This window comes from Phyllobates terribilis, unplaced genomic scaffold (assembly GCF_046119375.1).
Source record: "Phyllobates terribilis strain yellow unplaced genomic scaffold, ASM4611937v1 Scaffold_9__5_contigs__length_417890890, whole genome shotgun sequence".
In the NCBI taxonomy this organism is placed as follows: Eukaryota; Metazoa; Chordata; class Amphibia; order Anura; family Dendrobatidae; genus Phyllobates; species Phyllobates terribilis.
In genome coordinates this window covers 393021875-393048263 of record NW_027362769.1, presented here as the reverse complement: position 1 = coordinate 393048263, position 26389 = coordinate 393021875, and the positions used below count along the sequence as shown (strand labels likewise).

Sequence of the window (26389 nt, the reverse complement as noted above, 5' to 3'; positions counted from 1 at the left end):
CTTCTTGGTTCATGGATCCCATTGCTGAGCTGTCAGAGCAGCTCCGCTATCTGTCTCTGGAGGTGACTGGCCTCCGCTATGAGGTTCAGCAGCAGCAACGGTGGCTGCAGGTCCCTAATGTTGGGATCTCTGCAGGTAGGCCGGTCCAGCTTGAACCCAAGGTTGCCCTCCCGGACAGGTTTTCAGGAGGTAGGGACAAGTTTTTTGTGTTCAAGGAAGCTTGAAAACTGTATTTTATACTTTGTCCTTTCTCCACCGGAAATGAGGAGCAACGAGTGGGAATTGTAATCTCACTGCTGCAAGGAGAACCTCAATCCTGGGCTTTTTCTTCGCCGCAGGGTTCGGTTTGTCTCCAGTCTGTGGAGGGTTTTTTTCGAGGCTCTAGCCCTCATTCATTGGCTGAGTCCAGGTTGCGTCGCCTTCATCAGGGTAATCAGTCAGTGGAGACCTATAGCTCCGAATTCCGCAGTTGGGCAACTGATACTATATGGAATGACCCGGCTCTTGGAACCCAATTTTGTCAGGGCATTACTGAAAAGTTGAAAGATGCTTTGGCAGTGTATGAAACCCCAGAGTCCTTGGAGGCTGCCATGTCATTGGCCATACGTGTTGATAGACGCCTTCGGGATAGGTGGGTGAGACCACCTTCTCCGGGGCCTTCTTTTCGGGGTAATGCTCCTTTGCCGGGAGGGGGCGGTCTGGCGGTGAACTAGTACGGGGGGAGGTGGAAGAACCCATGCAGTTAGGGGGTGCCTCTGCATCGTACATTTCCCCGGAAGTCCGCCAAAAGAAGGGCATGTGGTTTTCTTTGTGGAAAAAAGGGACATTTTATTGGGGCCTGTCCTTCGATTCCTAAGCAAAAGGAAACTTGATTAACCCTTAGTAGTCTGGAGTTGGATAAGCAAGGGGTGCATTTATCGTTAACCTGCAGTTCCCGGTTTGTCCTGACAGCAGAGGTGGTGCTAGAGAGCAAAACCGAGAAAATTTCTGTGTTTGTTGACAGTGGATCTGGAGTCAGCATGGTTGATGCTGAGTTTGTGAGAACTCATGGTCTTGCTTGCTGTACTTTAGTTTTGCCATCGACTCAGTGTCACTTGCACAGAAAGCTTTGTACATGGTGTAAAACTGAGGGTGGGGTCGGTTCATTGTGAGATAATTCCTTGCTATCTTCCCACCCCAATTGTTTTGGGTCTACCCTGGTTGGTGAAACATAATCCGTTGGTGGATTGGCAATCCGGGGAGATCATTGAGTGGGGAGAATACTGCCATGAGAACTGCTTAAATATTTCCTTTTCTACAGTCTCTACAGAGACCTTACCAGCATTTTTGTCTGGTTTTAAGGACATTTTTTCTGAGAGGGGGTGTCAGGATTTGCCTCCTCATCGTGCTTATGACTGTCCTATTAACCTGACCCTGGAGCTAAACTACCGAAGTCCAGACTGTATAATCTTTCTGGCTCTGAGAGACAAGCCATGAAGGATTTCATTGCAGAAAGTCTGGAGAAGGGATATATCAGACCCTCATCTTCACCCGTGGTGGCAGGGTTCTTCTTCGTGAAGAAAAAAGATGGCGGTCTACGTCCTTGTTTAGATTTCCGGGAATTAAATCAAATTACCACTAGTGTTGAGCGAACATGCTCGACACTGCTCGGTACTCGCCCGAGCATCACGCTACTCGGGATGTTCGGCGAGCACCGAGCATTTCCGGGTTACTCGGACGGGAGCTCGGGTCTCCGCCCTGCATGTTTGGCGCTCTTTACAGAGCCAATGAACATGCAGGGATTGCCAGCCAGTCACTGTAATGCCGCAGCCATGTTGTTTGTGGGCATTACAGTGATTGGCTGGCCGCACAGCGTCACCTCGAGTATTTAAAACCGGGCGCCGCCATCTTGGACACAGTCGCTCCGGATCAGACAGTGTAGGGACAGCGCTGCTGATTTAGGGAGAGATATATCCTGCAAAATAGTTAGTGTAGGGTCTGTAAAGGCTGCCAGATCAAACAAACAGTCCTTCTCAGGACTAATATCCATCCCAGGTATATCAGGCAGGCAGGCAGGTAGGCTGTATAGGAGACGCAGTGGTTATACCAGCAAACGCTGCATTACAGTCCTGTGTGCTGCTCCTGTTGCTGAAATTGCTGGACTTAGCTCCAGGTCCCAGGGGCCAGAAAAAAATCCTTTTTTTTAATCTAAATCCTCTTTTTTTATCCTCCTTCACAATGTACAAATACCCATCTTATTAACCTTTTGGTGCCCCCCCCCCCCAAAAAAAAAAAGTGTGCCTCTGATTTTTCAGACACAAATATATCTGTTGAAAATAGTCTGGTGTAGGCCAGAGAAATAGAAGTGTGGTTTTGCAGTTCTATGGGCCATTTGTATCTAAAAAAAACAGTTTGAGTGTGTCGCTCACTGTTCAGCCGCAAATATATATATATTTTAAAAAGCCTGGTATACACCAGTAAATTATTACTGTGGTTTTGATGTTCCACGGTAAAACATCTCTATTATCCTGTTTTTGGCATTTTTTGCTGTATAAAAATAATAATAGTGTGTCCCTGATTTTTCAGACACAAATATATCTGTTGAAAATAGTCTGGTGTAGGCCAGAGAGACAGAAGTGTGCTTTTGCTGTTCCACGGTAAAAAATCTCTATTTTCCTGCTTTTTGCATTTTTTGCTGTAAAAAAAAAAAAAAAAATAGTGTCTCCCTGATTTTTCAGACACAAATATATCTGTTGAAAATAGTCTGGTGTAAGCCCGAGAAATACAAGTGTGGTTTTGCAGTTCCACGGTACAAACCTCTGTATTATCCACTTTTGGGCCATTTGTATCTAAAAAAAACAGTTTGAGTGTGTCGCTCACTGTTCAGCCGCAAATATATATATCTTTTAAAAAGCCTGGTATACACCAGTAAATTATTACTGTGGTTTTGATGTTCCATGGTTAAACATCTCTATTATCCTGTTTTTGACATTTTTTGCTGTATAAAAATAATAATAGTGTCTCCCTGATTTTTCAGACACAAATATATCTGTTGAAAATAGTCTGGTGTAGGCCAGAGAGACAGAAGTGTGCTTTTGCTGTTCCACGGTAAAAAATCTCTATTATCCTGCTTTTTGCATTTTTTGCTGTAAAAAAAAAATAAAAAATAGTGTCTCCCTGATTTTTCAGACACAAATATATCTGTTGAAAATAGTCTGGTGTAGGCCCGAGAAATACAAGTGTGGTTTTGCAGTTCCACGGTACAAACTTCTGTATTATCCACTTTTGGGCCATTTGTATCTAAAAAAAACAGTTTGAGTGTGTCGCTCACTGTTCAGCCGCACATATATATATATATATTTTAAAAAGCCTGGTATACACCAGTAAATTATAACTGTGGTTTTGCTGTTCCACGGTAAAAAATCTCTATTATTCAGGTTTTGGTAGTTTTTTCCGTAAAGAAAAACAGTAGTGTCTCCTGACTGTTGTGACACAAAAATATATCTGTTGAAAATAGTCTTGTGTAGGCCCGACATCCCAGTGTGGTTTCGCAGTTCCACGGGTCAAATCGCTGTACTATCCAGTTTTGGGCCTTTGGTATCTAAAAAAAAAGCAGTTTGAGTGTGTCGCTCACTGTTCAGCCGCAAATATCTCTATTTAAAAAAGTGTGGTATACCCCAGTAAACAATAACTGTGGTTTTCCTCTTTCACGGTTCTAATCTACTCTTTATTACCCTTTTTCCATTGATAGTGCAAGTGTAAGCTATTTTACTTCATTTACAATGGGCAAGGCGCGTGGCAAGGGACGTGGAAGTGGACGTTCTGGTGATGGTTCGTGCAGAGGACGGGGCCGTGGCCAAGGTGAAAATGTGCCACAACCAACAGCCACATCTTCTCGCTCCCACTCCTTGACCGAATTACTAGGGAAGCACAGAACAACACCAGTATTGAGAACTGATCAGTGTGAACAGGTTATTAATTGGATAGCAGACAATACTTCCAGTTACCTGGGCACCACCACCTCCGGTCTGTCTTCCACACGGTCAACTCTTAGTAGCCGTGAGTCTCGACCGCATACTCCTCCTCACCCTGATGCTCCTTCCTCCCACCATGCCGAGTGTCGTCAGACAGCAAGTGATCCCACACTTGGACACTCTGAAGAGCTGTTCACTGGTCCATTTCCATATTTGGGCCCCTCGCCTGATACGCTTGAAGTGGTGGAAGAGGAGATCCCATGTTGCGATGCCCAAATATTTGAACAGACACGGCCACAGGAAGTCGACGTTGGCAATCTGTCACAAGAGGTGCACGATGACGAGACACAATTGCCAGGAAGTGAGGAGGAGGATCGTGGTGCGCAAGTGGAAGAGGAGGAGGTGGTGGATGATCTAGTAACTGACCCAACGTGGAAGGAGGACATGCAGAGTGAGGCCAGCAGCACACAGGGGGAGGGAGGCAGAGTACCTCAACAGGCAGGAAGAAGCAGTGTGGTGGCCGCAGACAGAAGGCAGGCAACCGTTCCCCGTAACACCAACACGAGGGACGTTGCCAGTACAAGCGGTAGGTCTTCCAGAGTCTGGAATTTTTTTAAAGACTCTGCTGATAACCCCAAAAAGGCCATATGTTCCACCTGCCATGCCAGCATCAGCAGGGGTGACAAAACTACCAGCCTGACCACCACCAGCATGATCAGGCACATGGCAGCAAAGCACCCGACTTTGTGGGGAGAAACCCAGGGTCCACGACCAGTGTCAGCGGGTGTCACCACTGCTTCTTCCACTGTTGTGCGTGCAATAGAACCCCCTGTTGTGTGTGCAAGGCAAATCCCCTGTCCATACTGCATGTAAAGATGCCCCCTCCTCTCAGTCTTCACTTGTTATGGCAGTTTCTCAAGAAACAGCATCAACGTCCACGTCCCACCGCAGCGTTCAATTGTCCATATCCCAGACCTTTGAACGAAAGCGGAAATTCGCAGCTAATGCCCCACAGGCCACAGTCCAAAATTCGCACATTTCACGACTGCTTGCTTTGGAAATGCTGCCTTTTAGGCTGATGGAGACGGAATCCTTCCGCAATCTTATGGTGGTGGCCGTCCCTCGGTACTCGGTCCCCAGCCGACACTATTTTGCCCGGTGTGCCATCCCCGCACTACACAAGCACGTGTCCCAAAGCATCTGCCGTGCCCTCAACAACGCAGTTACTGGGAGAGTCCACCTGACAACGGACACGTGGACAAGTGCTTGTGGCCAGGGACGGTACATCTCTCTGACGGCACACTGGGTAAACATAGTGGAAGCCGGGACCCAGTCGGACCTTGGGACGGAACACATCCTCCCCACACCGAGGATTGCGGGCCCTATGTCAGTCAGAGTTGCCCCCACAGTGTACAGCTCCTGCGCATCCTCCTCCTCCTCCTCATGTTCAGCCTCCATCTCAGATATCACCACATCAGTTACAAGCTGGAAGCATTGCAGTACTGCCTCCGCCAAGCGGCAACAGGCTGTGCTGAAACTCATAAGCTTAGGTGATAAACCTCACACTGCTTGTGAGTTGTGGACAGCTGTGAAAGAGCAGGCAGATCTGTGGCTGAGACCGCTGAACCTACATCCCGGCATGGTCGTGTGTGACAATGGCCGTAACCTGGTGGCGGCTCTGAGGCGAGGTGAGATCACACACGTACCATGCCTGGCTCATGTGCTTAACCTCGTGGTTCAGCGGTTTCTTAAATCGTACCCCGAGTTGCCAGATCTGCTCGTGAAAGTACGCCGCCTGTCAGCTCATTTTCACAAGTCGGCTACAGCTTCCGCCGCCCTTGCTGTGTTGCAGCAGCGTTTGTAGCTTCCTGCACACCGACTGGTGTGTGATGTCCCCACACGTTGGAACTCTACCCTCCACATGTTGCAAAGGATTTGTGAGCAGAAGAGAGCAGTTGTGGAGTACCAGCTGCAACAAGGCCGTCGATATTCAGGTCAGACTCCACACATAAGACCTCAGGAGTGGACCTGGATGTCTGACATAAGTACCATCCTGACAAACTTTGAGGAGCCCACCAAGATGGTGAGTGGCGATGACGCCATCATTAGTGTTAGCATCCCACTTGTCTGTCTTTTGCAACGCTCTCTGCAGAGAATTAAAGAGGAGGCCTTGCAGCCAGAGTATGATGAGATGGATCAAGAAGCCATAGCGGGTGATTACACACAGCCCAGCCTCATCTCATCCCAACGTGCATTGGGGGACAATGAGGGAGAGGAGGAGGAGGAGGAGGTGGAGGAAGAACAGGAGCTGCTATCATGCGTTGTAGACGGTAGTACCTGTACAAGTGTCATACCGTCGGTTCAGCGTGGGTGGCCTGAGGACAGGGGGGAGGAGGAAGAGGAGGAGGAGAGCATGGTCAGTCGTCATCTTGGTGAGGACACGGAAATCTTGCCCGTTACCAGTCTGGCACACATGGCTGACTTTGTTACGCTGCCTTAACCGTGACCCTCGCGTTGTCAAAATGTTGGGTGACAGTCATTACTGGTTGGTGACACTTGTAGACCCCCGCTACAAGGAGAACTTTCACTCTCTTATTCCTGAGGTGGAGAGGTCTACAAAAATGGGGCAATACCAGAAGGCCCTTGCTGCAGAACTCTTAAAAAAAATCCCATCTGAACACGCTAGCGGCAGAGGTCACAGTTCGTTGCCCAACCAAGGCGTACAGGCGAGAGAGATGCAACTCCAATCCAGCAGAGGCAGGGGAACACTGTCAACATTCTGGGACAGTTTTCTGACACCCGCCCAGCTTACAGGCCCTGAGGCGCGGGGTACTCTCACAAGGAGTGGAAAGTTTCAAAAGATGGTGAGGGAGTACCTTGCCGATCGTACCAGCGTCCTCCGTGATTCCTCTGTGCCTTTTAATTATTGGGTATCCAAGCTGGACACTTGGAATGAACTCGCTCTGTACGCCTTGGAGGTCCTGGCCTGCCGTGCCGCTAGCGTGTTATCGGAGCGTGTTTTTAGTGCCGCTGGGGGAATTATAACTGATAAGCGCACTCGCCTGTCAACTGACAATGCTGACAAGCTGACCCTTATCAAAATGAACAAGGGCTGGATTGGGCCAGACTTCTCATCACCACCAAATGACAGCAGAGTAACATAAAGTCAAATCCACTGTGTTATTTCGGGAGGTGTATTCACATGCACCGCTTCACACCCACACATGGGTATACGCTTCCTCGTTTCGGTTGTTTAATCTTCTTCTCCTTATCCTCAGCCTCCACCACCACTATACCACCAGGGTGCCAGCATTGCAAGTTCCTCCGTCCAAATTTTTGGCAGCTTTTGCTGGGAAAGCATAAGCAAATACTATGGGAGACCCACTCCCCAATAATGGGACTTATGTTTGTAATATGCTGTACTGCATGGCTCTTGTAAGGGGCATTGCAAGTTGCTCCGTCCTAATTTTTGGCAGCTTTTGCTTACAAGGCATAAGCAAATACTATGGGACACCCACTCCCCAATAATGGGACTTATGTTTGTAATATGCTGTACTGCATGTGACTCGCCCCCTGGGCCGTGTGTACACGTGTGTGGGATACCCGGTGCCGGGTCTCTAGGGTCTGTAGTCTCCGTGGCGGTGACCCAGTCCCGTGGCTCAGGCTGGTCAAACCAGTGGCAGTCTTTCTTAGGTTTTGAGGTTAATTGTCCGACTGCGCCACCCGTGGATTGCGGTCAGGGAGTACCACCGCTGCGAGGCAGACCGCTGAGGCTGGTGTTGTGTGCGCAACATAGAATGGGATAACTCCCCTCGGGAGGAGTATAGCCTCAGGGCAGTGAGTGTGGATGATGGGGGTGATGGTGCACGAGCGCAGCAGGAACGACTCAGAGTCTTTGCAGTGCAGTTCAGGGTCTTTACTGATGATTATAAGGTAGACCCTCCCGGGAGTACTGGCTAGCATAAGAGGCCTGGTCAGTCAGTGAGCAAGCAGGAGTTCCCCTGGCCAGGTGGAGTTGTAGGCCTCCCCGTCTGTCTGCACTCTTCCTGGCTACCTTGCTGTAAGCGGGTAGAAGTAGCCCACGTCCCTAAGTGTACCGTGTAGTGCTCACCCGTATGGCTGGTGACTTGGGGCCTTCTATTAGCCTCCGCTCCACGACGGCGGTGCTGGTCCCTTGCTTGTGACTGAGCCTCCGGGCTTCTATGGCCAGAGGACCTGAAATCCCCTGCCGGCTGGTTTCTGCTGCTGGATATATAAGTTCTCACAGCTTCGGACTCTTGTGTCCGGTTCCTATTGTCTTCTGCCAGGGCGAGCTCTGCTCAGCTTCCAGCCCCTGGTCTTTAGCTCCTAGCTCCTACAGAGCTCCTTGCTGTTACTTTCCCTTGCTCTCACTCTGACTCTGACTGTTCTCTGACTCACTCAACCCTGCCCCACATCCAGTTTATAAGGGCAGAATTCTCCCCTCCCAGGACTGGGGCAGGAGGATGTTGCATGTTTAAGGGATCCTGACCAGGAAACCTCCCACTTGCTCTCCGACATAATATCTCTATTACTGTGGTGACCAGACCCCTGGGGTGCCACACATGGCTCTTGTAAAGGGCATTGCAGTTCCTCAATTTTTGGAAAGCCTTCCATTCACTGCTTAGGCCAACAGTGCACGGGAGACTCAGTTGCTATAAATCGAAAAAAAGGTTTAGTTAACGCCCTCTGACCTCCATGTCATTTCCAAGGGGCATTGGAGTGGCTCGAAATTTTTGGTAGGCATTGCACTCACTGTATGCCCTATAACTGTGTAGCCGAACCGCTCCTTTTGTTACAGAAACATATCCTACAAGACATATCTGGTTGACTGGCCTGATATTGATGTGAATGGTCCCTGTTCCTCCTGCTCTTTCTCCTTTGCCACCACCTCGTCCATCATTTATCACCTGAAACTTTGTTTTAACGGGAGTCATAGAACTGGGATAGTAGCAGGAAAACATCCAGCAATCCTTGGAGGAGGTAGGATATGCGCCAAAACGCGGACCACCTCAGGCCTAGCCGCTACTACATACATGCGCTTGCATTCCAAGAAAACAAAGCAGATGCTAACTTCTATCATCATCATCATGCTCCTCACCTAGGCACTCTCAACTCCCCTGATGGAGAAGCCAGGGCCCACCGGATGAGTCTGGTTCTCTGGTGGGCTCGTCCAATGCTGCCCTAAAGCAGGCCAGGCTAAGAAAAGTGTGGGGGAAGGTGACAGGAGAAATCAGGGCGGCTGGGGACCGAGTATGGACACCTGGCCGCCACCTGGCGACTGGGGACCGAGCGTGGACACCCGGCCGCCGGGCGGCTGGGGACAGAGTATGGATACCTCGCTGCCGAAGCGGCCATGAGGTAGTGGCCAGCTTCGGCCTCCTCCAAACTAAAAGGCCCCATTTCAAGTGAAAGCTAGCAGTATGGTATTGCAGCCTGCGGGTGGGTGGGTGGTTGGCTGCATATTTTCGCTTGCATTGCAAGGAATGGGGGAGGTACAATTGAACACTGCCCTGGGACAATGACTTGCACGGGGATAGTTGCAAGTCTGCATCTTCTGATGCGGCAATGATCACTTCTGATGGGCACACTTTTAGACAGTGACCTGGGGGTCAGAGATGCTTCCAGGGGTCTTCCCCATGCTGATCCCTTGTCTTTTCAGCACTGTATGCATGTGTCACACAGCACATGGCCAGATAAGGTTGTAAAATGTTAAAATGACATTTCCCGGTGAACGCATTTGTCACGGTTGAAAGCAATACAAAAGTGCAAAAACGCATGAAAAATGCTACTTGTGAACATAGCCCAAGGTGTGGAGGAGTATTTTTGTTTTTGGTTATTTATTTTACCTTATACACAAGTTTTTACCCTGGAAAGGAAATTCCTTAACATATTTCACAGGAAAACCGTTTCAGTTTCGTTTTTGAACGTTTTATTGTGAGCCCGCAAAAGTGGCTTAATACCTCTGACCACGTTGTTGACAGCAGTGACCTGGGGGTCAGAAATGCTTCCAGGGGCGATCCCCATGCTGCCCCCATGTCTTTTGAGCACTGTCACTATCGTTTTGGGCACTTTTTAGGCTTTCTACAGACTGCCGGGGTGCTGCCTCAAAAATGCTCGGCTCTCTCATAGACTAACATTGGGCTCGTTGCTCGGGTCGAGCACCCGAGTATCACGGTAAGCTCGGCCCGAGCTTCGAGCACCCGAGCATTTTAGTGATCGCTCAACACTATCAGTCGTCATCTTGGTGAGGACACGGAAGTCTTGCCCGTTACCAGTCTGACTTTATGTTACGCTGCCTTAACCGTGAACCTCGCATTGTCAAAATGTTGGGTGACAGTCATTACTGGTTGATGACACTTTTAGACCCCCTCTACAAGGAGAACTTTCACTCTCTTATTCCTGAGTTGGAGAGGTCTACAAAAATGGGGCAGTACCAGAAGGCCCTTGCTGCAGAACTATTAAAAAAATTCCCATCTGAACACGGTAGCAGCAGAGGTCACAGTTCGCTGCCCAACTAAGGCATACAGGCGAGAGAGACGCAACTCCAATCCAGCAGAGGCAGGGGAACACTGTCAATGTTCTAGGACAGTTTTCTGAGACCTGCCCAGCTTACAGGCCCTGAGGCGCAGGGTACTCTCACAAGGAGTGGAAAGTTTCAAAAGATGGTGAGGGAGTACCAGCGTCCTCCGTGATTCCTCTGTGCCTTTTAATTATTGGGTATCCAAGCTGGACACTTGGAATGAACTCACTCTGTATGCCTTGGAGGTCCTGGCCTGCCCTGCCGCTAGCGTGTTATCGGAGCGTGCTTTTAGTGCTGCTGGGGGAATTATAACTGATAAGCGCACTCGCCTGTCAACTGACAATGCTGACAAGCTGACCCTTATCAAAATGAACAAGGGCTGGATTGGGCCAGACTTCTCATCACCACCAAATGACAGCAGAGTAACATAAAGTCAAATCCACTGTGTTATTTCGGGAGGTGTATTCCCATGCATCGCTTCACACCCACACATGGGTATACGCTTCCTCATTTCGGCTGTTTTTTTGCTCTTCTCCTTATCCTCAGCCTCCACGACCACTATACCACCAGGGTGACCGTGGTCCATGTTGCCAGCATTGCAAGTTCCTCTGTCCTAATTTTTGGCAGCTTTTGCTTGGAAGGCATAGGCAAAGACTATGGGAGACCCACTCCCCAATAATGGGAATAATGTTTTTAATATGCTGTACTGCATGGCTCTTGTAAGGGACATTGCAAGTTCCCCCTTCCTAATTTTTGGCAGCTTTTGCTTGGAAGGCATAGGCAAAGACTATGGGAGACCCACTCCCCAATAATGGGAATAATCTTTTTAATATGCTGTACTGCATGGCTCTTGTAAGGGGCATTAAAATCGTCTTGTTAAGCTACTGTGACCTCCACGTCTCTTCCAACGGTTGTTAATATTGTCTTTTTATTCCACTGCGACCTCCACCACTGTTCTAAGGGGCATTAAAAGCATCTTGTTAAGCTACTGTGACCTCCACGTCTCTTCCACAGGGCGTTGATATTGTCTTTTTATTCCACTGTAACCTCCACCACTCTTCCAAGGGGCATTGATATTGTCTTTTTATTCCACTGCGACCTCCGCCACTCTTCCAAGGGGCATTAAAACCGTCTTGTTAAGCTACTGTGACCTCCACGTCTCTTCCACGGGGCATTGATATTGTCTTTTTATTCCACTGTAACTTCCACCACTCTTCCAAGGGGCATTAAAACTGTCTTGTTAAACCACTCTGAACTCCACGTCTCTTCCAAGGGGCACTAAAACCATCTTGTTAAGCTACTGTGACCTCCACATCTCTTCCAAGGGGCATTAAAACTGTCTTGTTAAACCACTCTGAACTCCACGTCTCTTCTAAGGGGCATTAAAACCGTCTTGTTAAACCACTCTGAACTCCACAGCTCTTCCAAGGGGCATTGACATGTTGCTTTTAATTACCTCTAACCTCCACGACTTTTGCAACGGGCATTGCATTTCCTCCTAATTTTTGTCAGCTTTTGCTTTTCAATGCATAGGCAAACACTAAGGGAGACCCACTCCCCAATAATGGGTAGAAGGTTTTTAATATGCTGTAATCCACGTCTGTTTCAAGGGGCATTGCAGTGCCTAATAATTTTTGGAAAGCCTTCCATTCCCTGCTTAGGCCAACAGTGTACAGGAGACCCAGTTGCTATAAATGGAAAAAACGGTTTAGTTAAGGCCCTCTAACCTCCATGTCACTTCCAAGGGGCATTGGAGTGCCTCGAAATTTTTGGTAGGCATTGCATTCACTGTATGCCTTATAACTGTGTAGCTGAACCGCTCCTTTTGGTACAGAAACATATCCTACAAGTCATGTGTGGTTGGCTGGCCTGATATTGATGTGAATGGTCCCTGTTCCTCCTGCTCTTTCTCCTTTGCCACCACCTCATCCATCATTCATCACCTGAAGCTTTGTTTTAACGGGAATCATAGAACTGGGATAGTAGCAGGAAAACATCTAGCAATCCTCGAAGGAGGTAGAATATGCGCCAAAACGCTGACCACCTCAGGCCTAGCTGCTACTACATACATGCGCTTGCATTCCAAGGAACAGAAAGCTAAGGAGGTGGATGGCCTCGTGATCATGAATAATTTACTCGTTGTGTAGGAGGCCGACCACTGCGGCTGTCTACCTTCTGAACTTTGTGTTGAAGCCTGATTGACCCAGGACCCGCAATCCTCTATGTCTGGAGGACGTGTTGCATCCCAGTGTCCAACTGTGTCCCGGCTTCCACAATATTAACCCAGTGTGAAGGCGTCAGTGAGATGGACCATTCCTGGCCACATTCACTTGTCCACGTGTTTGTGGTTAGGCTGTCCTTCCCACTAAATGCACTGGGGAGGGCACAGGTAATGTTTTGGTATGCGCGCTTGTGTATAAGGCGCACCGGGACAAATAGGGGCGGCTGGGGACCGTTTATGGACACCCGGCCACCCCCACGCAGCTGGGGACTGTGTGTGGGCACCCGGCCGCGGGGCGGCTGGGGACTGAGTATGGACACCCGGCCGCCCCCTGGCGGCTGGGGACCAAGCGTGGACACCCGGCCGCCGGGCGGCTGGGGACTGAGTATGAATACCAGGCTACCGACGCAGCCATGACGTGGTGGCCAGATTCCACCTCCACATGCCTAAAAGGCCCAATTTCAAGTGCAAGCAAGCTAGCAGTATGGTATTGCAGCCTGGGGGTGGATGGGTGGGTGGCAGGCTGCATACTTGCGCTTGTATTGCAAGTTATGGGGGAGGTACAATTGAACACTGTCCTGGGACAAGGACTTGCACGGGGATAGTTGCAAGTCTGCATCTTCTGATGCGGCAAGGATCACTTCTGATGGGCACACTTTTAGGCAGTGACCTGGGTGTCAGAGATGCTTCCAGGGGTCTTCCCCATGCTGTTCCCATGTCTTTTTAGCACTGTATGAATGTGTCACACAGCACATGGCCAGATAAGGTTGTAAAATGTTAAAATGACATTTCCCGGTGAATGCATTTGTCACGGTTGAAAGCAATACAAGGAGGAGTATTTTTGTTTTTGGTTATTTATTTTACCTTATACACAAGTCTTTACCCTGGAAAGGATGTTCCTTAACCCCTTTCTGACCTGGTCAGTAATAGTACGCACCAGGTCGGGAAGGCTGGTTCAGCGGGGGCTCCGGCGGTGAGGCCGCACTGAAGCGAGCACATGTCAGCTGATTATTGGAATCGCAATCCACCCGCGGCTGTTAACATGTTAAATCTCTGACAGTGGCATTTAACTCGCGCTTCCGGGAGTCCTAAGCCCCGCCCATCAGTGACCCCGTCACGTGATCGCGGGTCACCAATGGGTGGGCATGACAACTCAGGGTCTGCAGCAGACGCCTGTGGTTGTCATGTCTCAATTGCTATGAGCGCCACCTAGTGGTCAGCGCTCATAGCAAGTGAGCATTTCTCCTGCATACAAGCGATCTGCTCATCGCTTGTATGCAGTAGAAGCAATCAGACAACTGCTGCTTCTAGTCTCCTCTGGAGACTATAGAAACAAGCAGAAAGTGTTAAAAAAAGTTTTTAAAAAAATAAAAAAAATATAAAGGTTTAAGTCACCCCCCTTTCGCCCCATTCAAAATAAAATATATATATATATAAAAAAAAAAACCACATACACATATTTGGTATCGCCGCGTTTAGAATCGCCCGATCTATCAATATAAAAGAAGAATTAATACAATCAGTAAACGGCGTAACGAGAAAAAAATTTTAAACGCCAGAATTAAATTTTTTTGGTCGCTGCAACTTTGCAATAAAATGCAATAACGGGCGATCAAAACATCGGATCTACCCCAAAATGGTATCAATAAAAACGTCAGCCCGGCACACAAAAAATAAGCCCTCACCCAGCCCCAGATCCCAAAAAATGGAGAAGCTAAGGGTCTCGGAAAATGGCGTCATTTTTTTTTGTTTTTTTAGCAAACTTTGGATTTTTTTTTCACCACTTAAATAAAAAAGAACCTATACATGTTTGGTGTCTATGAACTCATAACGACCTGGAAAATAATGATGGCAGGTCAGTTTTAGAAATCTGTGAACGTGGTAAAAAAGGACCCAAAAACTAATGTGGAATTGCATTTTTTTTGCAGTTTCACTGCACTTGGAATTTTTTTCCCATTTTCCAGCACACAATATGATAAAACCAGTGATGGTGTTTAAAAGTACAACTCGTCCCGCAAAAAATAAGCCCTCACATGGCCATATTGAACGAAAATTATAAAAGTTCTGGCTCTGGGAAGAAGGGGAGCAAAAAAGGAAAACACAAAAACAGAAAGACCCATGGTCGTTAAGGGGTTAACATATTTCACAGGAAAGCACTTTCACTTTCGTTTTTGAACGTTTTATTGTGAGCCTGTAAAAGTGGCTTAATACCTCTGCCCACGTTGTTGACAGCAGTGACCTGGGGGTCAGAAATGCTTCCAGGGGTCAGAAATGCTTCCAGGGGCGATCCCCATGCTGTCCCCATGTCATTTGAGCACTGTCACTATCGTTTTGGGCACTTTTTAGGCTTTCTACAGACTGCCGGGGGAGCCGCCGCAAAAATGTTCGGGTCTCCCATAGACTAACATTGGGGTCGAGCACCCGAGTATCACAGTGAGCTCGGCCCGAGCTTCGAGCACCCGAGCATTTTAGTGCTCGCTCAACACTAATTACCACCTGTGATCCATACCCTCTTCCTCTGATTCCTGATTTGTTCAGCCAGGTTGTGGGAGCTAAGGTGTTCTCCAAGTTGGATTTAAGGGGGGCCTACAATCTGGTTAGAATCAGAGAAGGGGACGAATGGAAGACGGCGTTCAATACCCCGGAAGGACACATCGAGAGTCTGGTTATGCCTTTCGGCCTGACCAATGTACCTGCGGTATTCCAGCATTTCATTAATAATATTTTCCATTATTTGGTGGGCAGGTTTGTGGTGGTCTATCTGGACGATATTTTGGTTTACTCACCTGATTTTGAGACACATCGGGGGCATGTTAAACAGGTGCTCCAGATATTAAGGGATAACAAACTATATGCCAAACTAGAAAAGTGTGTTTTCGCCGTCCTGGAGGTGCAGTTTTTGGGGTACCTGTTGTCATCATCGGGTTTTCTGATGGATCCGGAGAAGATCCGTACTGTCCTTGACTGGGACCGTCCCGAAAACCTAAAGGCTCTACAACATTTTCTGGGCTTTACTAATTTTTACCGGAAATTCATCCAAAATTATTCAGTAATTGTGAAACCCTTCACTGACATGACAAGGAAGGGGTCTGATTTTTCCAAATGGTCGGATGCCACCCTGCAGGCTTTTTCCTCCCCAAAGAGCTGTTTTGCATCTATACTCAGTCAACCTGATGTTTCTCAATTCTTTATTGTGGAGGTCGATGCTTTGGATGTCGGGGTTGGGGCTGTGTTGTCTCAGGGTCCGTCTTCTGGTAAATGGCGTCCATGCGCTTTCTTTTCTAAGAAATTATCTTCGGCTGAGAGAAATTATGACGTGGGTAATAGGGAGCTTTTGGTGATTAAATTGGCGTTCGAAGAATGGCGACATTGGTTGGAGGGGGCTGTCCATCTTATTACTGTTACCACTGACCAAAAGAACCTGTCATATCTTCAATCGACTAAACATCTCAACCCGAGGCAAGCCAGATGGTCCCAGTTTTTTACTAGGTTCAATTTTGTTGTCACTTTCTGTCCAGGGGTCAAAAATGTCAAGGCTGATGCTTTGTCCCGCAGCTTCCCTGATGGTGGTGACCATGAGAACCCTGTCCTGATTTTACAGAAGGGGGTAGTCATTTTGGCATTGTACCCTAAACGGGGATGGGGTGAGGTGTTGAAGGCTCAGGGGGACGCACCCTGCCTCCTGCCCTTCAGGAAGGTTATTTGTACTATCTAATCTGCACCACAAAGTAATTAAGGAACATCACAACTCTGTGCTTGCTGGGCATCCAGGTGTTAAGGTAACCGCGGACCTCCTTTCTCGTAGTTTTTGGTGGCCGGGTTTGCATCGGGATGTGGTTGAACACGTAGCTGCTTGTAGTATTTGCACGCGTCTTAAAGTATCACATACCCGTCCATCTGGTTTTCTTCCTCCGCTACCTATCCCTAGCAGGCCATGGACACACTTGTCCATAGATTTTATTACTGACCTACCGGTATCTGCAGGCAAAACTGTGGTTTTGGTGGTTGTAGATAGGTTCAGTAAAATGGTTCACTTCGTCGCTTTACCTGCACTTCCCAATGCTGAGACACTTGCTCAGGTGTTCATAAATTAGATTGTGAAGCTTCACGGGGTTCCCTCCGATGTGGTGTCAGATCGGGGGACCCAGTTTGTTTCCAAGTTCTGGAAGGCATTCTGTTCTCGACTGGGGGTGCAGCTGTCCTTTTCCTCTGCCTTCCATCCTCAGTCGAATGGACATACCGAGCGCATTAATCAGAATTTGGAGACTTATCTCAGGCGTTTTGTCTCCGAAAATCAGGAGGATTGGGCATCCTACTTACCACTGGCAGAATTTGCTATTAATAATCATCGTCAAGAATCCACTGGCAGGTGACCGTTCTTTGGTGCATACGGTTACCATCCACAGCTTGGTACCATTAGTGGGGGAGAAGCTTCGGGAGTTCCTGAGGAGGAACGGTTTGCTTCGTCACTCACCTCGGTGTGACGGCGGGGTCCTGAGTAATTTGAAGATCCTGGGAGACAGGTATAAACGTATGGCTGACAGGAAACGCTCACCAGGTCCGGACCTGAATGTGAATGACTTTGTGTGGTTGTCTACCAGGAATATCAAGTTGAAGGTTTCTTCTTGGAAGCTGGGACCTAGATTTATTGTTCCCTATAAAATAACCGCCGTCATTAACCCAGCAGCATTTCGTCTTGAGCTACCTCAGCCCCTTAAGATACACATTGTCTTATCCAGGTCTCTACTCAAGAAATATGTGGAACCTCTTGAGTCCTCACCCCTACCGCCGCCCCCAATAATGGTTGATGGTAATCTGGAGTTCCAGATTTCGGGATTGTGGATTCTCGTCTCCAACGTCGTTCCCTACAATTCTTGGTACACTGGAAGGGTTATGGTCCAGAGTAAAGGATGTGGGTTTCAGCATCAGAGGTGAATGCCCCCGGGTTGGTTCGTTTATTCCACACCTCTTATCCTGAGAAACCTGGTCCTGAATGTCCGGAGGCCACTCGTAGAGGAGGGGGTACTGTCACGGGTGTGTCAGATGTAACAGACAGTCACTCTGGATCTGGCTGCAGAAGGTCACTGCGTTTGGCATTGCAGACGCCTTCTTAAATCCTTCTTGCTTTTTGACCCAGCGGCAATCTCCCTCCTGCTCTGATTGACACACCCTGGTCTGAGTGTTTCTAAACTCTCAGTCTGCTTCAGGGAGTCATCGGTGATATTCTCATTTTCCCTTGTGAAGGCTTGGAGCAGTAGTAGTCGGCTAGCTTCCTCTCTGTTGCCCTTGGAGGACGTTTGGTATTATCTCTCTGGTGTCTGCTCAAGCTAAGTTTTCCCCCATTTTTGTTTGTCTCCCTTGTCTTTATTTTATAGTGGGGACTGACCAGTGCTCACCCCAACTCCCTATCTAGGGCCTAGCTCTAAATTATTAATATCTACTGCTGTAAAAAAAAACAATGAATTGTACATAGATGTCAAGTGAGAAAAAAATAGTCACAGTTTTCTGTATGAAACTCTGAACAATTTTGTTTATGCTTGTGTTAACCCGGCTGTAGACTGATGATATTTTGGAGGTAGGACCACTGATGGTGACAGTCTTGTTATTTACCACCATGTCTTTGATTCATCATTTGCATTTTTTCAAGTGACCTATAATTTTTGTCTTGTGGTTTTCATTGCTGTTTTAGCACCAAAGTTATCAAAGTGGCTCCTACGTGATGATGAATTTTACACAATATTTAAGATGTTCTTTTTCTTGTCTTTTTAGAGCAAAAAATCACATCCTTTATATTGTTTCCAGTTCGTTTTCAGCTGCACAAAAATAAAATTAAAGTTTGTACTCCACTAGGGTACTTGAGCACAATTATGCAAAATATTCTGTGACCTTTCGAAAAGTCACAAATGATGAATTATGATAAAACATCTGGATAAGGAAAACCGCGACCAAATTGTTGAACAAAAAAAAACCACAAAATAAAACCGAGTAAAGTTTAAGGGGTTCTCTAAGAATGTAACAAAATATCCCCCCATCAAGTAATTCAAACAGCTGCCTGTCCTAGTCAGGTGTCAGGAAGAGCTGAAGTCTGAAAAAACACATCTCCCAAAATCTGTGTCTCAACTGACTGAGGAACTGTATCGTAAGCGCACACATACTGGTGAGCTACCAGAGAAGTGTGTGACAGGAGAAAAAATAAATCTCAGCTGACTGCACACAGAGGGTCGAAGCTGGAGAAAAAAAATACTTTGTGCTCAGTCAGGATTAATTTATTTTTGTCACAGCGCTTCTACGGCAGCTCACCGGTATGTGAGCTTATAATACAGCTCCTCTGTCAGTTGAGACACAGGTTTCAGAAGCTGTGTTTCTTCAGACTACAGCCCATTGATACATATGACTAGGACAGACTGCTGTTTGAATTATGTGACGGGAGTCATTTTATTACATTTTTGGAGGACCCTTTTAATGTAAAAAAGGTGCAAGCTAAATAAAGGAAAACGAAATTTTTTTTTTAAAAAATACAGAAATTTGTAAAAGAAAAAAAAATTCTATCACCATTTTCTGAGACCTGTAACATTCTCATTTTTATCTTTATAACACTGTATGTTTGTTTTTTTAGCTGGTATAGTGATACCATTTTGTGGTAGATATCACATTTTGATCTTTTTTTTTATTGCATTTTTGAGTAGAATTGCCATGACTGGAAAAACTCAATTGTGGCATATCATTTTTTTTTCTCCTTATTGCTTTTACTATAGGGTGAATTAATTTTACAGTTTGATAGCTTGGACTTTTATGGATGTTTAAATACTAAATATATTTATTTATTTTCAATTTTCAGTTTCTTAATTTTTAATAAGAGAAAATGAGGGTGACTCAAATTTTATTTATTTATTTTATTTTTTTTTCATATTTTTAGTAACTTTTTTTTTTTTTTTTTACTTTATGTTAAGTTCCCTTCAGGGGGACTTTATCTTACATTCCTCCAATCGCTGATTGTAAATAGTGCAATATAACGGTATTGGAGTACATGATAGAAATCATGGTCTCCTACTTTTATGGCAGCCACAGGAGATGTCAGCCAGGGCGACTCATGGGCACTTTGTGATCGGACCTCATCCCCCTTGTGCCCAGACCATGCAGCTTAAATGCAGCTGTTAGAGATTGACAGTGGCATTTAAGAGGTTAACAGCAGTGATCGGTGCTCATACCCGATCACTTCTGTTAGAGGCAGATGATGGCTGTGTAACACAGTCATCATCTGCTGTGATCGATGCCGGCTCAGCTCCTGAGCTCACATCATACACGGGGAGCCGGTGCGTCCAATATCGGGACGGTGCGAGTCTCCCAAAGTTCCCCTCTCCCATTCTGTCTCCCGGAGAATACATATTGCATAAAAAACAAGCGCCAAGTAAAAAGGCAGCATCATTGCTGTTCGTGACTATAACCCATAAAATATCTTTCTTTATGTGCAATGACGAAGATTGAGATAAGGGAAAAGGGATTTGCAGGTCGCTGTCTCAGTCCTCGAAGTGGAAGGTCAGGTCGGTATCAGCCATCTCCCTTTTATAATACTCATCAAATAATTCATTTTGAGCCACCGTGAGATGGAACTTCCAGTCTCCGCAAACCCCTAAAAAGGCAGAAATACAGGATTGAACAATCATAAATACCACCAGCATCAGCACTGATACTCCCCAGAAGCACGTGATACCTTTCCTCATGAAGGGAGAGATGTTGTGGTCCATGACGGAGGAAGGGATGGAGCGGTAGTTGGTCATGTCGTTGTCTTTCATGGCCTTGAAGGTGGTGCGCTGATTGATCTTTTCCAGAACATCTTCGGGTAGATCCTTCTCAATGAACTTCATCACCTTCTTTATCTCACGGTCTTGGTCCTGCACCAAATAGATAGTAAGAGTTTAGAACTTTTTCCCAGCTCCTTGTCTAATACCGTCCTCCTCTTTACTGTCACTCTGCTGCGGTGTTGGACCGCGCTGGTTGTGGGTTGTACACATGCGTCAATCAGATGCCTGAGCAATTGGATTTCCATACGACTGAAGAAAGGAGCCACAGAGAAAGGAGGAGAAAAAGATAGTGGTGGAGAAAAAGCGAGAAGAGGAGCCACAGAGACGAGCCACATATAGTAGAGGAGAAAAAGAGAAGAGGAGCCACAAATAGTGATGGAGGAAAAGAGAAGAGTAGCCACAGAGAAGAGCCACAAATAGATAAGTCACATAAAGAGGAGGTGCCACAAAGAAAGGAGAAACCACAAATAAGGGAGGAGAAAAACAGAAGAGGAGCTAAAGACTGAGGAGAAGCCACAAATATTGTTGGAGAATAAGAGAAGAGGAGCCACAGAGATGAGCCACAATTAGTAGAGGAGAAAAAGAGAGAAGTTGAGCAACAGAGAAAGTTAGATCCACAAACAGTGGTGAATAAAACAGATAAAAGAGTAGCCACAAAGAAAGGAGAAGCCACAAATAGTGGTGGAGATTAGGGGAGCCACAGAGAGAGAAGGAGCCACAAGAGGAGGAGAAAAAGATATTAAAGGAGACAGAAATAGAAAAGTCACAAATAAAGGAGTCAAAGAGAGAAGAGGAGCCACACAGAGAGGAGAAGCCTGAATTACTGGTGGAGAAAAAAGGAGCCACAGAGAGAGGAGGAGCCAAAAAAAAGGAGGAGAAAAAGAGAGTAAAGGAGACACAGATAAAAAAGCCACAAATAGAGGAGTCACATAAAGAGGAGGAGCCGACAGAATTAAAGTGTTTCTATGAATCCCGAGTGGCTCTGTGATGGCTCCACATCTACATATACATGGTGGCTATAACCTTACCGCCTCCCTCCTTAGTCACCTTGATAATGTTCACTCTGCCCGTCTAATACACCTAATCCACACCGGGTCTATGACATGCTATTAAGGATTACTGGAATTGATAACTATATCTCCCACCTCTAACATGTCCTCGTAGAAGAGGTAGAGGATGTCTTTCTGATGTCTGATCTTCCACCAGCCCTTCACGTGATCACTCCAAGGCCCACAGGCAACTACAGGGAAAAAGGTGAAGGATAATCAATAACGAGGTCAAAATGTGAATAATAACAAAAACAGGAGCGTTTCCAGTGCATGATGAGAGTCGTAGTTTCTTAATAGATGGGGGATCACAGTCTGCAGACTACCAGTATAGTAACCGGACCCAGTAAATCAAGGATATATTTATCAGGAAGGTTACAGTCCAGGTTCCGTTATAGGATTTAACCCCTTATGTTACCAGCTTGTTGTCACACCATGTGTGGGTATATTATACAGTACTGGCCAAAAGTATTGGCACCCCTGCAATTCTGTCAGATAATACTCAGTTTCTTCCTGAAAATGATTGCAATCACAAATTCTTTGGTATTATTCTCTTCATTTAATTTGTCTTCAATGAAAAAAACACAAAAAGAATTGTCCTAAAGCCAAATTGGATATAATTCCACACCAAACCTAAAAAAGGGGGTGGACAAAAGTATTAGCACCCTTTGAAAAATGATGTGATGCTTCTCTAATTGGTGTAATTAACAGCACCTGTAACTTACCTGTGGCACCTAACAGGTGTTGGCAATAACTAAATCACACTTGCAGCCAGTTAACATGGATTAAAGTTGACTCAACCTCTGTCCTGTGTCCTTGTGTGTACCACATTGAGCATGGAGAAAAGAAAGAAGACCAAAGAACTGTCTGAGGACTTGAGAAACCAAATTGTGAGAAAGCATGAGCAATCTCAAGGCTACAAGTCCATCTCCAAAGACCTGAATGTTCCTGTGTCTTCCGTGCGCAGTGTCATCAAGAAGTGTAAAGCCCATGGCACTGTGACTAAACTCCCTAGATTGGACGGAAAATAAAAATTGACGAGAGATTTCAACGCAAGATTGTGCGGATGGTGGATAAAGAACCTCGACTAACATCCAAACAAGTTCAAGCTGCCCTGCAGTCCGAGGGTACAACAGTATAAACCCGTACTATCCATCGGCGTCTGAATGAAAAGGGACTGTATGTAGGATACCCAGGAAGACCCCACTTCTTACCCCGAGACATAAAAAAGCCAGGCTGGAGTTTGCCAAAACTTACCTGAGAAAGCCTAAAACGTTTTGGAAGAATGTTCTCTGGTCAGATGAGACAAAAGTAGAGCTTTTTGGGAAAAAGCATCAACATAGAGTGTACAGGAAAAAAAAAGAGGCATTCAAAGAAAAGAACACTGTCCCTACAGACAAACATGGCGGAGGTTCCCTGATGTTTTGGGGTTGCTTTTCTGCCTCTGGCACTGGACTGCTTGACCGTGTGCATGGCATTATGAAGTCTGAAGACTACCAACAAATTTTGCAGCATAATGTATGGCCCAGTGTGAGAAAGCTGAGACTCCCTCAGAGGTCATGGGTCTTCCAGCAGGACAATGACCCAAACACACTTCCAAAAGCACTATAAAATGGTTTGAGAGAAAGACTGGAGACTTCTAAGGTGGCCAGCAATGAGTCCAGACCTGAATCCCATAGAACACCTGTGGAGAGATCTCAAAATGGCAGTTTGGAGAAGGCACCCTACAAATATCAGGGACCTGGAGCAGTTTGCCAAAGAAGAATGGTCTACAATTCCAGCAGAGCATTGTAAGAAACTCATTGATGGTTACCGGAAGCAGTTGTTCACAGTTATTTTGGCTAAAGGTTGTGCAACCAAGTATTAGGCTGAGGGTGCCAATACTTTTGTCCGGCCCTTTTTTAGGTTTGTTGTGGAATTATATCCAATTTGGCTTTAGGACAATTCTTTTTGTGTTTTTTCATTGAAGACAAATTAAATGAAGATAATAATACCAAAGAATTTGTGATTGCAATCATTTTCAGGAAGAAACTGAGTATTATCCGACAGAATTGCAGGGGTGCCAATACTTTTGGCCAGCACTGTATGTACCTTTCCCTTCTATGAACGTGTGTAGGTATTCTTCAAAAGTCCCCGGATCTGGGTGCACAAGGGCCATACGATGGAAATGATAATACGACACCAATACGTCCTTAGGATTACGAGCCATGTAAATGATCTACAGAAGAAGAGACCAAAACAAAGTTACTGAAATACTCTGCAGTGAGAAGGCGAAGAGGAAAAAGCAGATCTTTACAATTGTAGGTGTGATCGGCTCAGCAGCAAGTTGTAAAGAATAAAAGATGGTCCTGGATATTCAGCGACAGAGTGTGACCAAGGTTTACAGAAGGATAGATGGACCCTTTATAGCAGTACAGTACGAGAAGAGTCTACAGAAGGACTTATGGGTAAGTGTTAGCACTAGAGTATGGCCAAGACCTACGATAGTATAGATGGACCCAATATGGCATATAGATCATTTTCCATTGCTGCTTTTTCGCGACTTGAATAAGATTACGAGATACCATCTGACAGCTATAGAAGGTGTATGACAAGAGATCCAGGCTCTAAAACACAAACGATGGACATAGTTGGGGCAGTACGATAGACTTCGGATGGAAAAGTCTGTATACAAAGAACATAGGTCACATCTAAAATAGGAGGAAAAAAACAGGACTTCCATGGAGACAAAGACCAAGGTTTACAGCAAGAGATACAGGCCACGGAGATCGTGAGAGGAAGACCTACGCAGACGACAAGAGAATAAGGAAATGAAGGCTCCACGTCACTCCAGACTGATCAGGAAGACGCAGGGTTGTGATCAGTCTCACTTCGTTCTTCCAGTACCTTGCATTTCTTTTCCCAGAAGCTTCTTGGCAGGACGTTCACGGGTAAATGAGATTTGATGATGCGTGGAGACTCCCGTGCATTCAGGATCTCAGTTCCTGAGGGAGAGGTAACAAGTTGGAATTGTAAAATAAAAGAACATGTCTGACAATAAGAGTAATAGACTCCTGGAAGATACACGGCCAATGGTTCATCCAGTTCACCGGAGCTTCAGACTTAGTGTAACCTGGTCATTTGTAGAGAAGATAAACCATTGTGACGCCAATTACCTGTGGGCATGTCGGGCACCGCATACTCCAGAAAAGGCACCCGCTCATATATGGCTCCACGTTGGGTTTTCGTTACATCTCCATTATGTAACATTAAGTCCAAAATCTCACTTATCCAAGTGGTACCTGTTAGGAGGCAACATGTGTTGAGCATGGACATAAGTCATACATGTATGTTAATATGCAAATTGTGGCGCCCCTGAGGGTTCAGTCGCCACAGAGGTACTGCACCTCATCCAGAGGTGTGGTATCCCACTCTCAGGTAAGGAGGGAGTGCTGCCCGGAACCCTAACACCTGCATCCAACACTACACCACTCCAGACCAGCTGGAGGGGCAACATGCAAGTGCGCATCTGCTGAGCCCTGTCCCTGGCTGGAGTGGTGGGAACCCAAAGGTAGGGGGAACCAGTAGTGGGTGTGGGTGGAGGAAGTAGTTAGTGGGAGCACTTTGGTAGGAGTATAAAATGGGAAGCCATTTTAGGGTGGCAGGTTAGTGAGAGGACAGTTCAGAAGAACTGTCAGGGAGCAGAGTCTCTTTAGGAGCTCTGCTCCACAAGTAGGGCCCAGACCTAGAGGCCCAGGAGGGGAGCAGGGAGTAGGCTCCATTCTAAGAAGGGATCCTAGGGGGTACGGCGAGTGCAGGAAGTCACCCGTACGCCCCGAATCTGTCAGAAGACAGGGGGATCGTAGGCCGCAAGAAGGGGACCGGCCCCTGGTCCAGCCGTGTTACTCTACGTCTCGGATGGGAAAACCGGAGGCTTCTGGCTTATATAGTCAGTTGCCGAAGCCTCATTTTAATCCCCGTAAGGGTCAAGCAGGTCCGGGAACTCCGACGCACAGGAGGGACTTCAGAGCACCCGAGCGGGATCGAGAGTGGGGAAGCGCAGGGCAGGAGGGAGAAAGACCCAGCGTGAAGACGGTCTAGCTAGGAACATGAGAAAGTGGGGTTCTGTCCGGTACTCCTAATCTGCCTGAGGAAGTGCTGAACCCCTGCCTGGTGAACGCAGCGTGACGTGGGAGGCTGACACCCGTACAGTGCACCAGTGGAACTGTCATAAGAACTGTGAGTAAAGACTCGGATGACTGCACCGCACTGCCTCCGTCCATTATTTATCTGCGCCACCTTTCCCTCACCACACTACAACGCCCAGCGCAACTTCCACATCCTTCACTGCCCTGGAGCTAGCTCTACCTGTGGAGAGCCACACCATCCCTGCTGCCATAACACCAGCTCCAGAGGACCTGCTCCGCAGCGGCGGCACCCTTTAGCTTAAATCCACAGGTGGCGTCACGAACACTTTAAATCCCTTATAAAAATCCACCTTTTTACTGACCGCCCTGGGTCACGGACCGGGCCAGCCACCGTGATATCCCCCGTCAACCAGAGGCCCGGCTGCCGAGTGCCACACGGCCCAGGGGGCGCGTCACAAATCACCTGGATATAATCAGTAGTTATACTACAGGATGATGCTCTTAGCATTTTATGTTATACCTGGAAAAAAACTCTCACCTGATTTAGGGTAGGTAACTATCAGCAGATCCTCATCTCTGGCCTGGAAGCTCTGAACATTCTCCCAGTTTTCTGCAAAGGATGCCAGGGTGGGCATCCCACTCACTACTTTTATTGGAGGGCGATCACCCATGTCTGCAACCTAGGAGATAGATGGAGAG

At 46.9% G+C, this 26389-nt stretch overlaps 1 protein-coding gene across 3 annotated transcripts in view; it reads right to left on the bottom strand.

The window, feature by feature from the left end:
- Positions 1-20124: 20124 nt before the first annotated feature.
- LOC141162543 (sulfotransferase 1 family member D1-like) overlaps positions 20125-26389 on the bottom strand; it is a 43171-nt gene continuing 36906 nt past the window's right edge. For all 3 annotated transcript variants that reach the window (XM_073648750.1, XM_073648751.1, XM_073648752.1), the window contains 7 exons: positions 26229-26370; positions 24719-24844; positions 24450-24547; positions 23655-23781; positions 21663-21757; positions 20427-20607; positions 20125-20345 (listed from right to left, as the gene is read on the bottom strand). In XM_073648750.1, coding sequence (XP_073504851.1) covers positions 20233-20345; positions 20427-20607; positions 21663-21757; positions 23655-23781; positions 24450-24547; positions 24719-24844; positions 26229-26370 — 882 coding nt within the window. In that variant the 3' untranslated portion in view covers positions 20125-20232. The remainder of the gene's footprint in view (positions 20346-20426; positions 20608-21662; positions 21758-23654; positions 23782-24449; positions 24548-24718; positions 24845-26228; positions 26371-26389) is intronic.